This window comes from Pelobates fuscus, chromosome 9 (assembly GCF_036172605.1).
Source record: "Pelobates fuscus isolate aPelFus1 chromosome 9, aPelFus1.pri, whole genome shotgun sequence".
Lineage (NCBI taxonomy): Eukaryota > Metazoa > Chordata > Amphibia > Anura > Pelobatidae > Pelobates > Pelobates fuscus.
This window is the reverse complement of record NC_086325.1, coordinates 16,612,919-16,636,467: the sequence shown is the minus strand read 5'-3', so window position 1 is coordinate 16,636,467 and position 23,549 is coordinate 16,612,919. Positions and strand designations below refer to the sequence as shown.

Here is a 23,549-nt window from a genome sequence, read left to right as displayed (position 1 = left end):
TCTGTGATTTGTGGAGCTCTGTGATCTCTTCATACACTGCTCATTACTGTATTATTACTGTGGAGCTCTGTGATTAGTGGAGCTCTGTGATCTCTTCATACACTGCACATTACTGTATTATTACTATGGAGCTCTGTGATTTGTGGAGCTCTGTGATTTGTGGAGCTCTGTGATCGCTTCATACACTGCTCATTACTGTAATATTACTGCAGAGCTCTGTGATATGGCTGGAGCTCTGTGATTTGTGGAGCTCTGTGAGCTCTTCATACACTGCTCATTACTGTATTATTACTGTGGAGCTCTGTGATATGTGTGGAGCTCTATGAGCTCTTCATACACTGCACATTACTGTATTATTACTGTGGAGGTCTGTGATATGTGTGGAGCTCTGTGACCTCTTCATACACTGCACATTACTGTATTATTACTGTGGAGCACTGTGATATGTGTGGAGCTCTGTGATATGTGTGGAGCTCTGTACGAAGTGCCTGCTGACAGGTATAAACTCTGTTTCTGATCCAAGACATGGAATCTCCACCCAGTCCTGGATCCAGTGAGGTGTACCAACATGGCAGATAAAATGGCGGCGCGCTACTGTTGCCAAGGGTAACTGCTGATCGCGTATATCATTGGATGAACTACGTCACCTCCTACCTGACAGCAGCCAATCAGATACGTTACAGATAGCCGCCCGCGCTCCCTATTGGCTGAACGTTCTAATCCGCCCCAGCCAATCAGGGAGCAGCAGGCTGCGCAGGTCGGACTGGGGAGACCGGTGCCGCCATTTTGTCAGCTTCCTACTGACCCCGCGCTCACAGCTAAGGATGGGGGACCACCAGCACTACCGTGGGGGCTACCAACCAGGGCAACCGAGGGACCACCGCAGGGACGGCGACAGCCGCTGTAAGGAACCCGGGGGAGAGAATGGGGGGGATATCATAATATTGGGAGCCCGGGGAGAGAAGGGGGGGGGGATATCATAATATTGGGAGCCCGGGGGAGAGAATGGGGGGTATATCATAATATTGGGAGAATGGGGGATATATCATAATATTGGGAGCCCGGGGGAGAGAATGGGGGGATATATCATAATATTGGAAGCCCGGGGGAGAGACTGGGGGGGATATCATAATATTGGGAGCCCGGGGGAGAGAATGGGGGGGATATCATAATATTGGGAGCCCGGGGGAGAGAATGGGGGGGATATCATAATATTGGGAGCCCGGGGATTGAAGGGGGGGGGATATCATAATATTGGGAGCCCGGGGGAGAGACTGGGGGGGGGGGGTATCATAATATTGGGAGCCCGGGGGAGAGAATAGGGGGGGATATCATAATATTGGGAGCCCCGGGGAGAGAATGGGGGGGGATATCATAATATTGGGAGCCCCGGGGAGAGAATGGGGGGTATATCATAATATTGGGAGCCCGGGGGAGAGAATGGTGGTATATCATAATATTGGGAGCCCGGGGGTGAGAATGGGGGTATATCATAATATTGGGAGCCAGTGGGAGAGACTGGGGGGATATCATAATATTGGGAGCCCGGGGGAGGGGGGGGGATATCATAATATTGGGAGCCCGGGGGAGAATGGGGGGATATCATAATATTGGGAGCCCGGGGGAGAGAATGGTGGTATATCATAATATTGGGAGCCCGGGGGAGAGAATGGGGGGTATATCATAATATTGGGAGAATGGGGGATATATCATAATATTGGGAGCCCGGGGGAGAGAATGGGGGGATATATCATAATATTGGAAGCCCGGGGGAGAGACTGGGGGGGATATCATAATATTGGGAGCCCGGGGGAGAGAATGGGGGGGATATCATAATATTGGGAGCCCGGGGGAGAGAATGGGGGGGATATCATAATATTGGGAGCCCGGGGAGAGAAGGGGGGGGGATATCATAATATTGGGAGCCCGGGGGAGAGACTGGGGGGGGGTATCATAATATTGGGAGCCCGGGGGAGAGAATAGGGGGGGATATCATAATATTGGGAGCCCCGGGGAGAGAATGGGGGGGGATATCATAATATTGGGAGCCCCGGGGAGAGAATGGGGGGTATATCATAATATTGGGAGCCCGGGGGAGAGAATGGTGGTATATCATAATATTGGGAGCCCGGGGGTGAGAATGGGGGTATATCATAATATTGGGAGCCAGTGGGAGAGACTGGGGGGATATCATAATATTGGGAGCCAGGGGGAGAGAATGGGGGGATATCATAATATTGGGAGCCCGGGGGAGAGAATGGGGGGGTATATCATAATATAGGGAGCCCGGGGAGCGAATGGGGGGTATATCATAATATTGGGAGCCCGGGGGAGAGAATGGTGGTATATCATAATATTGGGAGCCCGGGGGAGAGAATGGGCGGGATATCATAATATTGGGAGAATGGGGGGATATCATAATATTGGGAGCCCGGGGGAGAGAATGGTGGTATATCATAATATTGGGAGCCCGGGGGAGAGAATGGGGGGTATATCATAATATTGGGAGAATGGGGGATATATCATAATATTGGGAGCCCGGGGGAGAGAATGGGGGGATATATCATAATATTGGGAGCCCGGGGGAGAGAATGGGGGGATATATCATAATATTGGGAGCCCGGGGGAGAGAATGGCGGGTATATCATAATATTGGGAGCCCGGGGGAGAGAATGGGGGTATATCATAATATTGGGAGCCCGGGGGAGAGAATGGGGGTATACCATAATATTGGGAGCCCGGGGGAGAGAATGGGGGTATATCATAATATTGGGAGCCCGGGGGGATGGAATGGGGGGATATCATAATATTGGGAGCCCGGGGGAGAGAATGGGGGGGGTATCATAATATTGGGAGCCCGGGGGAGAGAATGGGGGGGGGTATCATAATATTGGGAGCCCGGGGGAGAGAATGGGGGGTATATCATAATATTGGGAGAATGGGGGATATATCATAATATTGGGAGCCCGGGGGAGAGAATGGGGGGATATATCATAATATTGGGAGCCCGGGGGAGAGAATGGCGGGTATATCATAATATTGGGAGCCCGGGGGAGAGAATGGGGGGATGTCATAATATTGGGAGCCCGGGGGATGGAATGGGGGGGGATGTCATAATATTGGGAGCCCGGGGGATGGAATGGGGGGGGGGTATATCATAATATTGGGGGCCTGGGGGAGAGAATGGTGGGTATATCATAATATTGGGAGCCCGGGGGAGAGAATGGGGGTATATCATAATATTGGGAGCCCGGGGGGATGGAATGGGGGGATATCATAATATTGGGAGCCCGGGGGAGAGAATGGGGGGGGTATCATAATATTGGGAGCCCGGGGGAGAGAATGGGGGGGGGGTATCATAATATTGGGAGCCCGGGGGAGAGAATGGGGGGGGTATCATAATATTGAGAGAATGGAGGGGATATCATAATATTGGGATCCCAGAGGAGAGAATGGGGGGATGTCATAATATTGGGAGCCCGGGGGATGGAATGGGGGGGGATGTCATAATATTGGGAGCCCGGGGGATGGAATGGGGGGGGGGTATATCATAATATTGGGGGCCTGGGGGAGAGAATGGTGGGTATATCATAATATTGGGAGCCCGGGGGAGAGAATGGGGATATATCATAATATTGGATGAATGGGGGGTATATCATAATATTGGGAGCCCGGGGGATAGAATGGGGTGTATATCATAATATTGGGAGCCCGGGGGAGAGAATGGGGGGTATATCATAATATTGGGAGCCCGGGGGAGAGAATGGGGGGTATATGATAATATTGGGAGCCCCGGGGAGAGAATGGGGGGGATATCATAATATTGGGAGCCCCGGGGAGAGAATGGGGGGGGATATCATAATATTGGGAGCCCCGGGGAGAGAATGGGGGGGGAATATCATAATATTGGGAGTCCCGGGAGAGAATGGGGGGGGGGGGGATATCATAATATTGGGGTCCTGGGGGAGAGAATGGGGGTATATCATATTATTGGGAGCCCGGGGAAGAGAATGGGGGGTATATCATAATATTGGGAGCCCGGGGAAGAGAATGGGGGGATGTCATAATATTGGGAGCCCGGGGGATGGAATGGGGGGGGGGTATATCATAATATTGGGGGCCTGGGGGAGAGAATGGTGGGTATATCATAATATTGGGAGCCCGGGGGAGAGAATGGGGATATATCATAATATTGGATGAATGGGGGGTATATCATAATATTGGGAGCCCGGGGGATAGAATGGGGTGTATATCATAATATTGGGAGCCCGGGGGAGAGAATGGGGGGTATATCATAATATTGGGAGCCCGGGGGAGAGAATGGGGGGTATATGATAATATTGGGAGCCCCGGGGAGAGAATGGGGGGGATATCATAATATTGGGAGCCCCGGGGAGAGAATGGGGGGGGATATCATAATATTGGGAGCCCCGGGGAGAGAATGGGGGGGGAATATCATAATATTGGGAGTCCCGGGAGAGAATGGGGGGGGGGGGGATATCATAATATTGGGGTCCTGGGGGAGAGAATGGGGGTATATCATAATATTGGGAGCCCGGGGGAGAGAATGGGGGGTATATCATAATATTGGGAGCCCGGGGGAGAGAATGGGGGGTATATGATAATATTGGGAGCCCCGGGGAGAGAATGGGGGGGATATCATAATATTGGGAGCCCGGGGAAGAGAATGGGGGGTATATCATAATATTGGGAGCCCGGGGAAGAGAATGGGGGGGTATCATAATATTGGGAGCCCGGGGAAGAGAATGGGGGGGTATCATAATATTGGGAGCCCGGGGGAGAGAATGGGAGGGGTATCATAATATTGAGAGAATGGAGGGGATATCATAATATTGGGATCCCAGAGGAGAGAATGGGGGGATGTCATAATATTGGGAGCCCGGGGGATGGAATGGGGGGGGATGTCATAATATTGGGAGCCCGGGGGATGGAATGGGGGGGGGGTATATTATAATATTGGGGGCCTGGGGGAGAGAATGGTGGGTATATCATAATATTGGGAGCCCGGGGGAGAGAATGGGAATATATCATAATATTGGATGAATGGTGGGTATATCATAATATTGGGAGCCCGGGGGAAAGAATGGGGTGTATATCATAATATTGGGAGCCCGGGGGAGAGAATGGGGGGTATATCATAATATTGGGAGCCCGGGGGAGAGAATGGGGGGTATATGATAATATTGGGAGCCCCGGGGAGAGAATGGGGGGGGATATCATAATATTGGGAGCCCCGGGGAGAGAATGGGGGGGGGAATATCATAATATTGGGAGTCCCGGGAGAGAATGGGGGGGGGGGGATATCATAATATTGGGGTCCTGGGGGAGAGAATGGGGGTATATCATATTATTGGGAGCCCGGGGAAGAGAATGGGGGGTATATCATAATATTGGGAGCCCGGGGAAGAGAATGGGGGGTATATCATAATATTGGGAGAATGGGGGGTATATCATAATATTGGGAGCCTGGGGGATATAATATTGGGAGCCCGTGGGAGAGAATGGCGGGCACCTGGGGGTTATATCATAATATTGGGAGCCCAGGGAAGGGAATGGGGGTATATCTTAATATTGGGAGCCTGGGAGAGAGAATGGGGGGTATATCATATTGGGAGCCCCGCGGCGGGAATGGGGGGTATATCATACTACTGGGAGCCTGAGGGAGAGAATGCGGGGTACCTGGGGATATCATAATATTGGGAGCCCGGCGGAGGGAATGGGGGGCACCTGTGGGATATAATATTTGAAGCCCAGGGGGGGGGGATGGGTGGCATCTGGAGGATATCATGATATTGGGAGCCCAGTGGAGAGAATTGGGGCACCTGGAGGATATCATAATTTTGGGAGCCTGGGGGAGAGAATGGGGGGCACCTGGGGGATATCATAATATTGTGATATCACCTGGGGGTATATCATATTATTGGGAGCCCGGGGGAGAGAATGGGGAGCACCTGGAGGGTATCATAATATTGGGGGCGGTATATGGTGGGGCAGGGTGAACAGAAGTGGATGCACGCTTTGTTCGGAGCATGTGCACCTTGTGATGCATGATTTAAACCTAATTGAAAGTGAATGAAAAATAAACAGGGAAAAGAAGCCTGGCATATCATATTACCTGGGCAGTATGTAAGTGAAGGGCTCCATGAAACCAGTCTATTCTTTTGGACTTAATAATTTTCATGCTTAACATGTTTCAGACTATGGACAAAATGCCCCAGAGCGTTATGGGCCCCCAGGTGGATATCCACCATACCGGCAGGAGCCCATCAAGCAGGAGCGAGACTTGGGATATGACAGAAGACCTCTGGATCCTGGTCCCCTGCCTCCAAATATTGGTAATTTAAAGTCATGTGTGTTGCATTTGTTTTGTTTTCTTTAATTTTAATTGAATATTTCGATTGGTGTTATTTTTTTTTTATTATTTTTTTTTTTTAAAACTGCTTTCTTTGTGTGATTTTGGTGGGGGGTTAGTATTTTTGACTTTTGAAAATACCCTAACTTGCAACATATTTTTAGTATTTTAAACCACACAAATATCCATTGTATTATTCAAAATGTTCTTAATGCCTTTGTGATGTGTTCCGTAACTTCGTACAGCAGCCATTTAAATCGCTGTCATACCGCTGAGATTGGTGTGACAGGGCTTTTAATTATTTTACAAGTGAAGCATGATATAAATAGTGCTATGGAGGTCCCGCCCCTCCAGCAAGAAAATCCTCTTGATTAAGAATGCACATCAACTGCAAGCATGTCGGCCTCCAATAAGAATGATTCACGCCGCAATTGCAAATCCTGAAAAACCTGGCAAAGGCATTCACGTGGTGTGTTTCTATACACCAGAGATTCAGCACAATACATAATCTGGGGTCATGGCAATCCTACAACACACAAGAACTGTGAATATTTAGTTGCATTTGTTACATTATTATAAGCAGAAGTATAAAATTTGTGGTGATTGTTTTTCCTAATTATTTTATTCACATGTAATATTGTGCTATGCCTACATGTGGCTTATCTGGAAGTGGATATAGGTGATACATGAGGTGCAATTACCGGTAAACACAAAAACATTTCAATCCAAATGCATTGAATTTCAGGAAAGCTCCAATCTAAGGGGTTATAACTGAATTCTTAATACTATTGTGTCTTAGTTCCCCCCCAACCCCATAATGGTTTAATAGTATTTTTACTTGTCCTTTTTCCCATGCCACTGCCCTCTCCACAGCCGGCCCTACCATAAATCTTTATGATCTCAGCCAATGCATTCCCATAGGAAAAATTGGGTGGCTATTGCACATGAGCGGATAACACCGCACTGTGTCAGTCAGATGGTCTCTGAGATCGTGTAATTGAAAACAGTTTTATTGAAGCGCCTCTAGTGGCTGTTATTGTGACAAGTTAACTCTGCAGTGTAGACGCGGGCTGTCTTGCAGAATGACAATGCTTTCTCCTTCAGGGCTAAAACTAGAGAGGCACTTGGCAACCAGACCTCATTATTAAGTTGCAGTGCGCTGGGTGCCTGTAATGTCTAACCTCGGAGACATAGTTAAAAACCTGTTTGAATACATAAATGTGGCAAAGATGCCTCTGCCACGTGTTCCTGGAGGGGCCTGCTGGCTAGCCTTCTGCCCAAAGACTATGGGCCATGTTAAAAGACTAGGTTCATGGAATTTCCCTATTGTGTTCGTGCACCAAACAAATCCTCAAACTAAAGACCACCCGGGATGCTTGTTAAACCCTATGGACACCTTGTAATGATTCTCACCTCAGTGTTCGTCTGGGTGGCCGCTGTTCGTATGCACGAACACGTGGTGGCGGCCATCTTGTTCGTACAAACTCAGTCAGCGGTGTTTGGTCGTCGAGTGCATGGAACTAAAATCGAACACTCGACCTCGCGAACACCGCTGAACTTCCATCCCCGCCTCCATTCGGTTCTGTACATCCAAAAGAGCATTGTTCGTATGGGGAACAAGCTTCACGTTATGATTATGCACTACTTTTGGTAGTTTATTCGTTTTTGTACTCCTTACAGAGACTGACCGCTACCATTGATTCTATGGTGGCTTTTTGGCTGTATTCGTGGGATCTAGGGGCTTTTTGGATCTGTTGTGCGCTCAGATCCAGGCTATCTGGGGATATAAGACTTGAGGAGGTACATTGTTGTTTTATGTATGTTTTGGGGGATTATAAAATATTGTAGATTTTTCTGTACCTGAGAGATAATTTAATTATAGATTTTCCCCAGGCAGTTATCTCACGGGAACAGTGGATCTTGGGAGAAAATACCCTGTATGTTTGTATTGGAAAAACACCATGTTGGGGCTTTTGCATGAAAGGCTGTGTATGGCCCTGAATAAACCAGCCTACTCCCAGCATTAAGCCTGGGCTTATGTGTGAGGGAAACAGCTATACCTGCTATACTCTCAGGAGGAGAGGTCTATCCACTGGGAGCTGGATCCAGGACTTGGGTCCAGGTTGAGCGGAGACGGCGAGACCCCAGCCAAGCTGCGGCGGCTAGGGGCTGTAAGTGCTTATGGTGTCCCCGTGCAGTGCTTATGGTACTCTGTGAATACTAGGAAGTGTGAATTGGTGGAGGTTCCCAGTCAGGGTATCGGGTGGTCCGCCACAATAAATATATATGCATACAACATAGTCTGGAAGTTTCACAGAGTATGACTCTGTGAACCGACACCGAACGTCCTCATGCTCTGCATGAGGACATCCAGCGTCAAGGAAAACCCCATAGGAAAGCAATGATGTAATGCATTCCTACGGGAAGGCCTTATTTACACGCGATGCTCGCTGCACATACGCATTAGGTCCCCCTGTTGGAAAAGGCAGAGCGCCGACCCAGCACCGAGGGACATTGGCGCTGCAATTGGGTGAGTTTATAAAGTTGAACTCTTTGCATTCCTAACACTAGATTTCCTTTTTAATAAAGCAGTTTTGGTGTTTAAATCATTTCCCTGCAGTTTCACTGCTCAATTCTCTGCCATTTAGGAGTAAAATGACTTGTGCCAGACACAGCATTCTTGAGAAAGTGCAAACAAATGTTTTAGCTTTCCTTATTGCACAGTTTGTTTAATTTAGAATGTATTCAAATTCCAATATAAAAGTAAATAAGAACTTCTAAACTAAACACACTGTGCTGTAAGATTTGAATTAAGATAAATCATTCCTTCCTCGAGGCTGTCTCTTTAGAACAGAGGAATGAGATTGCAGGACCTGATCCATACTGCTTTATATGTCTGGAGGCTGTCATTTGTTTTTCCAATTTCATAAAAGTGCTGATTTCAATAGAAATGTTTACTTTTATAATTGTGGAATGAAAGCCCAGGACATTTTCTTATGCTTTTGTTAGCTCCACAGAGATGGAACACACCTGCCCACTCTCAATGTGCTCAACTACAACTCCTTGAGAAGCATTGGAAAACCTCATCCTTTCTAATAATAAGCCTCTTGACATGTCAGTCTGTGTCAGGGAAAGAGAGGGCTAGGTTGCAGCCAGCTCTACAGTTCTTGGCCACTGTGTGTTTCCATATACCCCCATAAACATGTGCATGCATTTCCATATACCTCCATAAACATGTGCATGCGTTTTTCTGCTACAATTAAGATACCGGTACCTCCTTCTTTTTTTTTTTTTAATACCTTCGTGGTGCTTTCTCAGACCTGCGCAGAGGGAGAGCTTTAGAGTCTTCTCCGTGAGAATCCTCTGGTTGGCTATTTCCCGTTAAGAGACTTTTTGTTGGTCTATTCCTTTTGCTAGGGATCGACCGATACTGATTTTTTAGAGCCGATACCGATAATCTGTGAACTTTCGGGCCAATAGCCGATAAATTGGCGATATTCTGTACATTTACCATTTAAAAAAACAAACTAATTCTAGAGGTACGGTAAGTGCACAAAATATACATGCCACATGTAGTGGATGAAGTGTGTTTAGACAGGGGAGCTGTGTGTGTTTGTGTAGTGTGTGTGTAGTGGATGCAGTGTGTATTTGTGTAGTGTGTGTATATAATGACTGCAGAATGTGTTTGTGTAGTGTGTATAGTAAATGCAGTGAGTGTTTGTGTAGTGTGTGTGTATATATAGTGAATGCAGAGTGTGTGTGTTTGTGTAGTGTGTATAGTGAATGCAGTGAGTGTTTGTGTAGTCTGTGTATATATAGTAAATGCAGTGTGTATAGTGAATGCAGAGTGTTTGTTTGTGTAGTGCGTGTAGTGAATGCAGTGTTTGTGTAGTGTGTATAGTGAATACTGTGTGTTTGTTTGTGTAGTGTGTATAGTGAATGCAGAGTGTGTGTGTGTGTGTAGTGAATGCAGAGTGTGTGTAGTGAATGCAGAGTGTGTGTGTGTGTAGTGAATGCAGAGTGTGTGTGTGTGTGTGTAGTGAATGCAGAGTGTGTGTGTGTGTGTGTAGTGAATGCAGAGTGTGTGTGTGTGTGTGTAGTGAATGCAGAGTGTGTGTGTGTGTGTGTGTAGTGAATGCAGAGTGTGTGTGTGTGTGTGTAGTGAATGCAGAGTGTGTGTGTGTGTGTGTAGTGAATGCAGAGTGTGTGTGTGTGTGTGTGTGTGTGTAGTGAATGCAGAGTGTGTGTGTGTGTGTAGTGAATGCAGAGTGTGTGTGTGTGTGTGTAGTGAATGCAGAGTGTGTGTGTGTGTGGTGAATGCAGAGTGTGTGTGTGTGTGTGTAGTGAATGCAGAGTGTGTGTGTGTGTGTAGTGAATGCAGAGTGTGTGTGTGTGTGTAGTGAATGCAGAGTGTGTGTGTGTGTAGTGAATGCAGAGTGTGTGTGTAGTGAATGCAGAGTGTGTGTGTGTGTAGTGAATGCAGAGTGTGTGTGTGTGTAGTGAATGCAGAGTGTGTGTGTGTGTAGTGAATGCAGAGTGTGTGTGTGTGTAGTGAATGCAGAGTGTGTGTGTGTGTAGTGAATGCAGAGTGTGTGTGTGTGTAGTGAATGCAGAGTGTGTGTGTGTGTAGTGAATGCAGAGTGTGTGTGTGTGTAGTGAATGCAGAGTGTGTGTGTGTGTAGTGAATGCAGAGTGTGTGTGTGTGTGTGTGTGTGTAGTGAATGCAGAGTGTGTGTGTGTGTGTGTGTGTAAATCTCACGGCCCTTAGTGCTGCGCGGAGCGTTGCCATGGTAACCCGTGGCAACGCTCTGCGGCCGCGGTACTCGCGAGATTTGTACCGGGGAACTGGGGGAGCTGCAAGAAAGGTAAGAAACAGCTTCCTGCGGGCCCCCCCCCCCCAGGACCGCCGGGCTTGTAATGAGCCCGGCGGTCCTGGTATGTATTATCGGCAATATCGGTATCTATATTGGCTGATACCGATATTGCCGAAAATACCGAATATCGGCCGATAATATCGGTCGATCCCTAATTTTTGCCCATTTGGGCAATGTAGCTAATGTTTTGGTGCTTAGTTAGTTTTTTTTTATTATCTCATTCCTCTCTTCTTATTGGGTAATGCTCCTCGGTCAGCATTTACATGAAACAGAAATGTCACACAGCAGATGCATGTTTTTTAATATTGATTTCCTTCCCTCTTATTTCATTCTACATAAGGTATTAAAACAGAGTTTAAACAGGAAGAACCCGATCCAGGATACAGGACACATCCTGTAGCAGGAGGACCTTCGCCACCAGCACAAAACCGTAAGAGAGGGTTTGATGACCGCGGCCGCGGATACTACGAGCACAGAGATGATAGGAGGTGTGTGTGTGTGATCCTTCCAATAAGATCGGAGATCTACCATGGAAACATGGTGTTATCATGCAAACGCCCAGTGACCACTTACTCGGTATAACTCGTGTAATTTTGTGCCCAGCATGTTTATCTGATATACTGCCTATTCACGGCATCGCTCCTTTATAGGGCGTTTGTTTTAGAATTTTTGCTCCTATTATAGTCCCGTTAAATTCTGTCTGCTGTCGTTTAGTTAAATGCAGAACCCTCCCTGAGAGATTAGTGCCCTCTTCCTGCCTGCCAAAGGAGCTGGGCTCATTGACCTGTGCCCACAGAGGGAGCTGGGCTCTCATCGACCGTAGATGTCCATGGGGGGTTGTAGGGCTCTCACCGGCTCCTGACCAGGATGGGGAGGGGGGGGGTGCTGGGCTCTCACTGGCTTCTGCTCACGAAGGGGCTAGGCTCACACACTCTCCTTATGAGCAGTTATATCCATACATGCATGGCTCCACTCTTCACACCTAGAGGAAGTATTAACTCTACCATTGACTTGCTTTATTCCACACAGCCTGGCCTTATTTTGGTGTTTCTCTTGCAGAGCGCGATCCCCCAAAGCTCAAGGTGGCAGTGGTGGTGGTGATGATGAAGATGATGTCTTTGATGACAGTCTTGTGGTTCTTGATAATTGTAAGTATGTGGTAGACAATCAATTATAAGAAATGTTTCCAGCCAGATCTGAAAGTTTCATAAGTTTTTAATTTACTCCAAGTACTCCGGCTTTCACAGTCCCTTGTGGATCTAGGAAATTCTCTGTTTTGATTTAAACTTGGTCGCCCCTGTCAGTTCTCAGAGGAGAACTCTGTGCCATGACACTAAAGGTTCAACTGTGTTTTACCTGCTTCCAGATAATAGTGATCTTCACTTCAAACTGGAAAAAGATCGAACTATCGGTTATCCTCTCACCATTGAAGGGTTTGCTTACCTATGGTCTGGAGCTAGAGCTACTCATGGAGCAAACAGAGGGAGAGTCTGTTTTGAAGTAAAGGTAAGTGTCTCTCCCAAATAGCATCCTCTCCTCATTCTGATGCCAGTTAGCGAGTACTAACCTGAGAAGAAAGCTGCTGTGGCGTGGTAATCGCTGGCACTGTGTTGTTGCCATAAACTTGTTGTTTCTCATTTTGACTAACTAGAACCTCCATGTGTTCCAGCAGCTATCTATTCTGCAAGACTCTGTGACATTTTCTTTTCCGAAATATGCAGTTAGCATGTTTGTGGTTATCGGTCAGACTAATGCAGATTGTATCTATCAGAGTCTTCACTTCTACCATCGTAAAGTAAACTGAAACTATTTTAAAATGACTCCTTGTTTTTTCTCTTTGTGCCAAGATTAATGAAGAGATCGCTGTAGGTCACTTGCCCGCCAGTGAACCAGACCCTCATGTTGTCCGTATTGGATGGTCTTTTGATTCCTGCAGCACTCAGTTAGGTGAGACACTAAGAAACTTGTTCAAGAGATTATCGTCAATCAATGCATTGGTCACTAAAAGTTTAATGGCTGTACCTGACTCTGACCTGTGTACCTCAAGGCTTTTATAATGGCTGTGTCTGACTCTGATCTTCTGTGCACCTCAAGGCCAGTTTAATAGCTGTGCCTGACCCTGACCTTCTGTGCACCTCAAGGCCAGTTTAATGGCTGTTCCTCATCCTGATCGTGTGTATATTAATTCCACAGGTGAGGAACCTTTCTCTTATGGCTATGGAGGAACCGGAAAGAAGTCCACAAACAGCAAATTTGAAAACTATGGGCAGCCCTTTGCAGAGAATGATGTCATTGGCTGTTATATTGTACGTGTGGACAACATGATCTAAGTAACCATATAATCATATTACCAGATTTATTAACCACACAGTTTTATCTGCTTGTTTCTTGGTTTCACATATATTTACACTTTGTAGAATTAAAGGGAACTTGTCATAAAACTTACCTTATTCTCCACTTTAACAATGCATTATCCCATTCCGAGCCATCCGCTCTCCTTCCGCAGTCATTTCTGATTTGTCCTGATTGGGCATACTTCCCGAAGCAGGATAAACCTCCTTTCTCCATAGTGGTCCATAGGGCATATTACACAGGAAAGGTCCCCTCTCAAAAGGGTTGGGTGTAACCCTTTAAGTAGCCAACTTAATTGTCTTGGGACAATTGGGCAAGTTGAACACATGGTGTCTGTTATCAGAAATGGAACTAAGTTTTGGACAAAATTTACAATGAAACATTCTACCATTACCAAATTTAATTATAATAGAAATCCACTGGAAAATACATTTCAAATGTAAAATAATTAACATTTAATAGATCTGTTTAAAAATATTTTCACAAAATGTGCCAATTCTAATAAAACGATAACAAACGCAAAACATATTTTTAAGTCATTGGTTAGAAAATAGGAGCCTTTTTTTTTATTGTTGCTAAATTTAGTTGTAAGTTGGGGGCTTACACCATATTGGGTCCTATATTAATCCTCAAATTGTCTGAATGCTGGAAATGTATGGGGTCCTGAGTTGAAGAGAAATCTACGATTTTAAGAATCCCCTAGTAACACATTGTGGCTGTCAAGCTGGCTGCCAGAGGAGTTACTGCGTCTCGTACGGATGGATTGTGTCCCAGCGCTACTCTATGAGAAGCATTTGATTGGACATAGGTCATCGAGCAACCTTTTTAGTGCTGAAATAGGGATAACTTCATCTTTTATTTTTAATTGGATCGTTACTTTACTGAAATGTAAAAGGAGAGCAGTTGTGGGCTCTGTAAAAGGAGAGCAGTTGTGGCCTCTGTGTAAAAGGACATCTCGCTGTGACAGTCCCACTAAATAGTGTATGATGTGAATGCTAATATTGAGACCACCTTGAATAGGAATGCAGGTTACAGGACGAGCTGTGGAAGTAGGAAGCTGGCAAGACGGAGTCATTGACCAAACCATTGAAACCGGATTATAACGGCTGATAGTGTCCTGATAAAATGTATTTAAAATGTTTTCCTTAGGACTTCGAGACCCGCGGTGACGTTGAGATGTCATTCTCCAAGAATGGACTCCCTCTGGGAGTGGCTTTCCGAGTGCGCAAGGAGACACTGGGCAATAACGCCCTTTTTCCTCATGTCCTGGTAAAGAACTGTTCGGTAGAGTTCAATTTCGGACAGAGACCTGAACCGTTTTGTAGCATGACGCCTGGCTTCACATTCCTACAGCAAGTCCCACCCATCGAAAGGGTGCGAGGCTCGCTGCCTCCTAAGAACAAAGGCGAGTGTGAGGTGAGTACTGGAAGGGAGGTTAGTACAAGTGGTTCTCCCTATACGGGCACAAGAGAAGCCATAAGGGGGGAGTTAGTACTTATTGGATTATAGGGGTTAATTGTCGCATGTAAAAGGTTTGTGTGGGGGTTTAAAGTTAGTTATTTTGTTGTAGGACATGTGGAGATTGTGTAACCAGTATGCCTATTTAAGCTAGTCTCATCTCCTGCTGCTGGTGGCATACTAATCGTGGGTTAGCTGAGGACTAGATTTTTTCTTTTAACATATTTGTCCATTGCTCCAGATTCTCATGATGGTGGGGCTTCCAGGAGCCGGCAAAACTACGTGGGCTATGAAGCATGCTGCCAGCAATCCAGCAAAGAAGTATAACATCCTTGGGACCAATGCCATCATGGAGAAAATGAGGGTAAGAACATTATGGTTCAGAACTGTTTCTCCATCTCTCAGTAATACTTAAACACCAGGCCCTGGTACCCCAGTCAGACTGTCCCATCATACTCCTCCTGGCTAGTTCTAGTGGATCTACATTTTTGGGAAAATATGTTCCGTATGTACCAATAATTAGATGGCTACGTAATGACACTTGACAATTGCACTTACCATACAATAGTAATTTATTATGAAAGTAGTTTGGTCTGCCACAGTGGTCAATGTGACTGCCTTAGCACTCTGTTACCGTATTTCAGTGAGAAAATACCATGTATCAATATTTAAAAAAAATAGTGCAATCAAAAGCTCACTCGTAGTTACTGGGTTTTTAAATTACTAGTCTGTCCTCCGTGGCTTGTCGTAACTGCAGATCTGACCACACATCTCGTTATATTGCACTGTAAAATCCCATTCATCCTTTAATCTTTGTAGAGCTAGCTGCAAATAACTATGCTTTGTTCATAATATGTTTGGGTTTTGTTTGTTTAATGCCATTAGGGCGGCATAGCACGCCCTAATGAGCAGGTCCTCTTTGCAAAGTTACATTTGCCAGCCCTATATTTGGCCCTTTAACTTTCCAGAATTCCATAAAACCTGTACATGAGGGTTTTACTTTTGAGACATCGCTGAACAAAATTGAATGTTTTTAGAGCAGTAAAACGTATAATGATGATATAATCGTTAAAAGGCCAGTTTTTGTGTTGAAAAATTGAAAAAACAAATATGGACACTAACTTTGGCTACAGCTTGAGACTACTAACAAAAGACTGGACATATCTAATTTTGAATACCCTCGGTTACCTTTGCAAATGGTATGCAATGATGGGGGTAATTTTCTTTCCGTGGCTGCCATACGGTCTCAAATGCTTCATAGGCCCAGCAAACAAATCTGGTAAATTTCAATGTGTAAAAACTGAAAAGGGGAAAGCTTGTTTGACCGTGTAACTTTGCAAAAAATACCATCATTGTACCCGTGGGAAATCACTGCTTACCAATGTGTGTTTTATTGCAGTAAAAGCTATTTGTATTATGACATTCACAGTTAAAATGCCATGCAGAACTGGGGAAAATAAAATGTCTTATATAATAAGTGTGGGTGCACGTAATATGAAAGAGGTAAAATGTGGTTGAACAGACACACAGCTCAAATTATAGGTTTTGTTTTAGTTAGAATTTTTACAATTGTCTCTGTCCTTAAGGGGTTCACAAAGCAGTGTACATCTGTGACATTGTCTCAGTGCTAGGAGCTGGAGAGGACGTGTCGGCCCGTGTACCCCCCCAGTGACCATGTCGCCATTGGGGGTCTTTGCAGATACTGCAAAGTTGACAGGCTGCTTTAATAGTGTAAATTCCAGAGAAGCAACAGTTCCCCTTTAAAACCTTTTTCTACTTCCAGTTATGGTTGCTTTTTTTTTCTACAAAAACTGTGCTTACACTGAAAGCTATTCTCTCTTGCAGGTTATGGGCCTTAGGAGACAGCGTAATTACGCTGGCCGATGGGACGTCCTAATTCAGCAAGCAACAGGATGTCTAAACCGTCTAATCCAGATTGCAGCCCGCAGGAAACGGAACTACATCTTGGATCAGGTATGGAATGGGAGCATGTCACAACAGTGAATTCAGTTTCCAGAATCTGTAAGCAGGCAGTCACAATGTTTATTTTCTCCAGACAAATGTGTATGGCACTGCACAGCGGAGGAAGATGCGACCGTTCGAAGGCTTTCAGCGTCGAGCTGTTATAATATGTCCCACAGATGAAGATCTTCTGGATCGGATAGTGAAACGAACGGACGAGGAAGGGAAGGATGTCCCAGATTCAGCTGTGCTAGAGATGAAAGGTACAGATGCACTCTTTGTTCCTTTCCTGCATCTGGATATGAAAATGTCACAAATTCATCCATAAAAGATATTTCCATTTCTTGTGGCATGCCTCCTCTGTTACCTTCTGCACCTGCCAGAATTGCAGTTCATTCCCTGATCTGTTTGTGATATTTTGTAGCGATATATGATACAAAAAGACTAAACATTGCTTTAGGCAGGCAGTGTAAGTGTGAAACGTCTCTCATTAGTCCCTAAGCAGCATAACAATGACTGTGAGCTTAGAGTGCCCCATTTTAAAAAATGAATTCAAGACAGGAGAAGGTCACTGGCAGAGCAGAGAGACTAAGTGATATACCTTGTAATCAGTGAAGACATATAACAGGTTGTTTAGTTGCTTTATAGGTAAGAATTTCTATTTTAAACTGACACCTATAGGATACAGGAAGCCAGATATATTCTCTGTCAGATGCATTTTCCTTTATTATCATCATTGTTATTTTGTAATCCATGATAAGTGTGTGTTTTAACTCTCCCTCTCTGGTACATTCACTGACATGTGCTACCTCTTTCTTTATAACCCATTGAAGCCAATTTCACCCTACCGGAGGCAGGGGATTTCCTTAATGAGGTTATCTATGTTGAGCTGCAAAAGGAGGAGGCACAACAGCTGGTGCGCCAATACAATGAGGAGGGAAAGAGAGCTGGCCCACCTCCAGAAAAGAGATTCCGGGGTCGAGGGGGAGGAGCCCCAGGTGGAAGAGGTGACAGAGGAAGAGGAGATGGAGGAAGGAATTTTCAAAGATTTGATAGTCGTGAACCTCCTGGAGGAAGAGGAGGAAGCAGTAGCTTTCAGGGCAGAGAAGGAAATATGGGAGGTGGATACGATACCAGGGGTGGATATGGTGGAGCTGGTGAGTAAACAAAGTTTGAAATCTCAAAAAAAGAAAAAATTTCTGAAATTGAACAGTGCAATGTTAGTTGTCTTTCATGTGACTGATATTTACATCCTAGTCTGCTCTCACTGTAATGATTGCAGTTTTTTTTTTTCTATCTCCCCTATTGATGATTGCATTATACAAGTAATGTTCTGGGGTTAAAAACAATGAAGCTAGGCCTGTGCTGGAGCGCTTACCCCTCCTGAGTGGCAGCAATGACTCAAATACAGAAACAAACTCGTTACCGGAGCATAATCCAACTTAGTACTACTGCAGTTTGTATTAACGTATTTTAAAGGCACAATCTCTCATGGAATGAATGTGGCCTTGTTACAGTGTAAATAAGGGTTCATTAGTATGCAGCGGTTCCTAAAAACACCCACTCTCATCTCATTAGAGCAGCATTTCTTCCGCGAGAACAAAATTGAGGTTCCGCGGCGATTAGCCCGTCGGGTGGCCCAAGCATTTAGGACCACCCGATGGGTATCGCTAAACGGGTCCGGTGAGGCACCGCGGGCATCTAAAACTGCGACCGGACCCCTGTTGTATGGGATGCTGGGAGGATGTGACAGCACTTCCTCCCAGACAGAGCCCGCCAGCTGGAGGTAGAAGGAGCAGCGACAAGTGAGCAGCTGTCGACCTGGCACACCATCCTCAGCCAGCAGCACTGAAGGAAGAAAAAAGGTATGGTAAACATGTGTATGTGTATGTATGTGCCAGTTTGTGTATCTGTGTGTCAGATACATACATACATACACACACACACTGACACATACAAACACAGATGCACACACCTTGACACACAGATACATACACACACATACTGTGTGTCATGGTGTGTATATCTGTGTACCACTGTGTGCCAGTGTGTGTATCTGTGTGTCAGATACACATACCGGCACAAACAAACAAACAGATACACACACTTTGACACACTGTGTATATATATATATATATATATACACACCAGCACACACAAAAAAAGGTTTATGTAACGGCGTAAATTTTTTTGGGGGGGGAAGTGGGGGGTGTTTACGATGCTGATACACTATGTCAAAGGGTTCCACATGAAAAGTTAATTGGGAACCCCTGCATTCGAGATTTTGCCCTTTAGATGGGAGCAGCAAGATGATTTATTTTACTTTGACATTGGCAGGTGAGCTCACACTTTGAAGGAATAATCCAATTAGAAAAACTACTTGGTAAAAATACTCCCATGGCAAATATACCCGTAATTTGATTAGCGTGTTTGCTTGGGGGAATATGAAGTTATGGCTTGCAGTATCGGCACACTTACAGCAAGCCCTCCCACCTCTGTCTCTCTATGTGCACATGCAGTCTCCAAGCACCATGACCACTTCAAATTACTGAAAGGGATTGGAGCAACCATTAATGTTGTTGGGAGAATCATTGGGCATCCACAAATTAAATATAAGGTAACTTAATATTTTTATTTGTTCATATATTCCAGGTTTTAGCCGTGGTGGCCAAGCCTCTCAGTCTCGGTGGTCTGGTGGCTCCCAAGATAATGGCTCTGAAAACCGTGGCTATGGCCACAACAGCCAGCAACGCAGTTACAGTCCCTCAAATGTAGGTGGCTATGGGGTCAGTGGGAATATAACCCAGTCTTCACAGAGCATGAGTGGTCCCAGCAGCTACAGTCAAGGACCGGTATGTGACCTTTGAAATCTTATAGTTTTACTCAACGACCTCTTGTCTTAATCTTGCCTTAATGTCTTTTCTCTACTTTCATATTCAGCAGCAAAGTTATGGGCAAAGCGGCTACGGCCAAGGCGGATCTGGCGGGTATGGCCAAGGCGGATCTGGCGGGTATGGCCAAGGCGGATCTGGCGGGTACGGCCAAGGCGGATCTAGCGGGTACAGCCAAGGTGGATCTGGTGGGTACGGCCAAGGCGGATCTGGCGGCTACGGTCAAGGCAGCTCTGGCGGCTACGGTCAAGGCAGCTCTGGCGGGTCCGGCCAAGGCAGCTCTGGCAGCTACGGTCAAGGCAGCTCTGGCAGCTACGGTCAAGGCAGCTCTGGCAGCTACGGTCAAGGCAGCTCTGGCAGCTACGGTCAAGGCAGCTCTGGCAGCTACGGTCAAGGCAGCTCTGGCGACTACGGTCAAGGCAGCTCTGGCGGCTACGGCCAAGGCGGATCTGGCGGGTACAGCAACAGTAATCCGAGCTATGGCCAAGGATACACCGATACTCCACCTCAACACAGCTACTCCTCTGGCCAGCCATCCTCAAATCAGAGTAGTTACAATCCTGGGTATCAGCAGCAGGTGAGCCTAATAAAATGTACTGCAATTCTCACATGTGTTTACAACAATTCGTTAAACTTCTATGATATCCCCTTGGTGCCCAAAGTTGCAGTCACAGGCTGGAATTGACTTATAATGCACTACAAGCACACATTGGACATCATAACCACCTTTTCTCTTTGAGCACCCTTGTGCCACATCTCGGTTCACTGTTAAAACGTTTAATGGTGAACTAGTCCCTTATTTGCCCATGGGACCTTCAACCTCTTCCACTTGGCTTACCCTTTGTCAACCCATGCAGTGATGAGGAGCTGTAATAGGGTGAGTGTGCTAAGAGAACTCCTTAGACGCCCTAAACACAAGGGTAACTCCAAGCACCTTGATCACCTTCAGTGATTTGAATTGGTCATGGTGCCTGGAGTTTTTTGTAATTCTGCAACACCGAGCAAAATAGGTGTCGGTCAGCACACATAGCATGGTGGTGGCACGTCCTCGCCAATTCCCCTCAATCAATAGGGTGTGACATCATTTAAAGAGTATCGGGCTGAGTGAGAACTTGACCCGGACTGGGGAAAAGAGGTAAGCTTAAAGGACCACTATAGGCACCCAGACCACTTCAGCTCAAGTAAGTGGTCTGGGTGCTATGCAGGGACGGACTGACAGTGGTCAGGGCCCCTGGGCAAAATTAGGACCTGGGCCCCCTGTAGACCAATATAAATGTTGGTGTAGATGTACCGTGTATTTGATTGAATGTGCATGTAAAGTGAATGAATGTTTCTGTGTGCATATTCATTGTGAGCTCTGGTGTAAGTCTTCAGAGTATAGTTAAATACATGTTTTTTTTTTTTTCTTTTTAAATAGGGTAGTAATTTTTATGTGTTTGCGTAGCAAGGGGGATCAAGAGGGTGCGTAGGTGGGAGGGTCTGTAAAGGGTGCACTGGGGTAGGGGCTGTAGTGGGTGCAGAGCGGTAGGTGCTGTAGTGGATGTTAGGGAGGGGCTGTAGAGGGGGCAAGGGTTTAATAATGACTTTAAGGGGTAAGGGGGTATGGGCTGCAGAGGGTAGTGGCTGTAGTGGGTGCTGAGGGTATAGGGGAATGTAGTATACGAATGGGGAAAATATAGGGGCTTTACAGGGAGCAAGGAGGTATTGGCTGTAATATGTGCAGGTTGGTAGGGGCTGTAGTGGGTGCAAGGGGTATAGGGATTAAGAGGGTGCCTGGAGTTAGGGGCAGTAGTGGGTATAGGGGTCTGTAGTGGGAGCATGTGATAATAGGGGCTGTAGAGGAGGAAAGGGGGGTATTGGTTGTAGTATGTGCAGGGTGGTAGGGGTAACAGGTACAGGGGGTATAGGGATCTAGATGGTGCTTGGGGGTAGAGACTGTAGTGGGGTAAGGGCTGTAATGGATGCAGGGGGTAGGGGCTGTAATGGGTGAATGGGATGTAATAAGTACAGGGGCTGTAGTGGGTGCAGGGGGTATAAAGCATCTATAGGGTGTCTGAGGGTAGGAGTTGTAGTGGGTGCAGGGGGCTGTAGTGGGGGTATGGAATAATAGGGGCTGTAGAAGAGGCAAGTGGGGTAATGGCTGTAGTGGGTGCAAGGGGTATGGGGACCTAGAGGGTGCCTAGGAGTAGGGACTGTAATGGGGTAAAATGTGCTGTAGTGGGGGCATGGGATATTAGGGGCTGTAGAGGGGGCAAGGATCCCACATGTATAGGTTGCACCCACTGCAGCCCCCTATACCCCCTTGCCCCCACTTGCCTTCCCAAGGACAGTCAGTTATCTGTTCCTGTCCCACAAACTGCAAACTCATTTTCTTGGTCATCGGGTGCCGTCGCCGGCTTCCCTGGAAGTGATGAGAAAATAGTGTAATAGTGTCAGTCAGAGAAGTAGTTTTTGTAGCATTGTTTAATGTGAATTAACTTTTTATAACAAAATGGCCATCTTGAATTACATGTTAACAACGGTGAAAATGTCACATGTTTCCTCCTCAGTACGGAGGAGGCGATGGTGGTCAGCAATGGAACCAGTATCAGAACCAAGGACCTCCTCAGAATTCTACTAAAGGTCAATCACAGGGGCAATGGAATTACAGCGGAGGTGGCTATGACCAACCAGGTCGATATGGAGGAGCACCGTGAACAACTCCACTTCCCACAAAGAGACTAAACTGCTGTCCTGTCTGGCATTGGGTCAACTCTTAATATTTACCAGAACAATAACGGATATGTTCAGGCCTTGTTTGGGATCCATACAATTTTTTTTTTAACTCTGTTTTACCCTAATTTTTCATTGTCTACGTTACCTGTGTCCTTGTGGCTGGAAGGACAGATACATGTGGGATCCATTTTAATTTGTCTAATTGATTTAAAGGGTGAAACAAAAAAATAGCTTGTGGAATATTACAACTTAATACTAATTGTCTGTTTTAAAGTTAGTTCCACACTTTGTCCTTTTGAAAAATAAACCCTTTTATCACAGTTGCATTTGCATTTGCATTTAATGGTGTATAAAGTGAACATCGCTTTCTTGTAGTTGTTCATTTGACCTACTGTATACATGTTAAAGGACAACAGTCATCAAATATTTATAAAAAAAGGAGAAACTGTCCTCGAGGAGAAACCTGATAGAGGGATATTAATATCAAAAAAGATATTAAAGTAGGTATGGTATCCTGTAGCAATAGGCGTTAAAATATCATGCTTTAATAGGGTAAATAGACGCCAATTCTGAGTCGCAGTAGGTGCTGGCTAGCGACCAGACTTACTTGCACAAGACAAAACGGGGCGTGTAGGTAGGGGGGTAACAGGTAATAGTACTTTATTTATATATACTAAAAACACATAGTACAAAACAAATATAAAAATAATCAATCCACCCTATCCTTTGCTCTTAGTCTGGTCCAATATAATGGACAGTGGCAATAGGAAGGGAAGAGCGAGTTTAGGAAAAGGGGAGGGGGAGATGGGTGAACAAAACTAGGCTAAGCAGAGTATGCAGTGCCTAGAAGAAAAAACTCATTTCAATTACTGCAGTGTACTAGTAGCGTACTATGGTAGTTAACCACTAGGGGTCGCTACAGAG

At 45.8% G+C, this 23,549-nt stretch overlaps 1 protein-coding gene across 3 annotated transcripts; it reads left to right on the top strand.

Moving 5' to 3' along the window:
- The first annotated feature begins 744 nt into the window (after nucleotides 1-744).
- On the top strand, nucleotides 745-22,945 carry HNRNPUL1 (heterogeneous nuclear ribonucleoprotein U like 1). 3 transcript variants are annotated; one of them, XM_063431300.1, is made up of 15 exons: nucleotides 745-903; nucleotides 6,219-6,356; nucleotides 11,588-11,735; nucleotides 12,307-12,395; nucleotides 12,614-12,753; nucleotides 13,095-13,194; nucleotides 13,441-13,553; nucleotides 14,749-15,015; nucleotides 15,299-15,421; nucleotides 16,903-17,031; nucleotides 17,114-17,282; nucleotides 17,853-18,158; nucleotides 19,672-19,871; nucleotides 19,960-20,487; nucleotides 22,460-22,945. In XM_063431300.1, the coding sequence occupies exons 1-15, from the start codon at nucleotides 825-827 to the stop codon at nucleotides 22,604-22,606; spliced, it is 2,676 nt and encodes an 891-aa protein (XP_063287370.1). In that variant the 5' UTR covers nucleotides 745-824; the 3' UTR covers nucleotides 22,607-22,945. The 3 variants fall into 3 exon arrangements, with proteins under 3 accessions (XP_063287370.1, XP_063287369.1, XP_063287368.1); XM_063431299.1 differs by having other exon boundaries at nucleotides 17,853-18,176; nucleotides 19,963-20,487; XM_063431298.1 differs by having other exon boundaries at nucleotides 17,853-18,176.
- Nucleotides 22,946-23,549: the final 604 nt, after the last annotated feature.

Excerpts from the sequence above, each read along its gene's own strand:
- HNRNPUL1 (XM_063431298.1), top strand. The coding sequence starts at position 825 with ATGGGGGACCACCAGCACTACCGTGGGGGCTACCAACCAGGGCAACCG. Across the intron at positions 12,396-12,613 it reads TCTTGTGGTTCTTGATAATT|ATAATAGTGATCTTCACTTC; the intron begins GTAAGTATGTGG and ends ACCTGCTTCCAG. Across the intron at positions 18,177-19,671 it reads GGGTGGATATGGTGGAGCTG|GTTTTAGCCGTGGTGGCCAA; the intron begins GTGAGTAAACAA and ends CATATATTCCAG.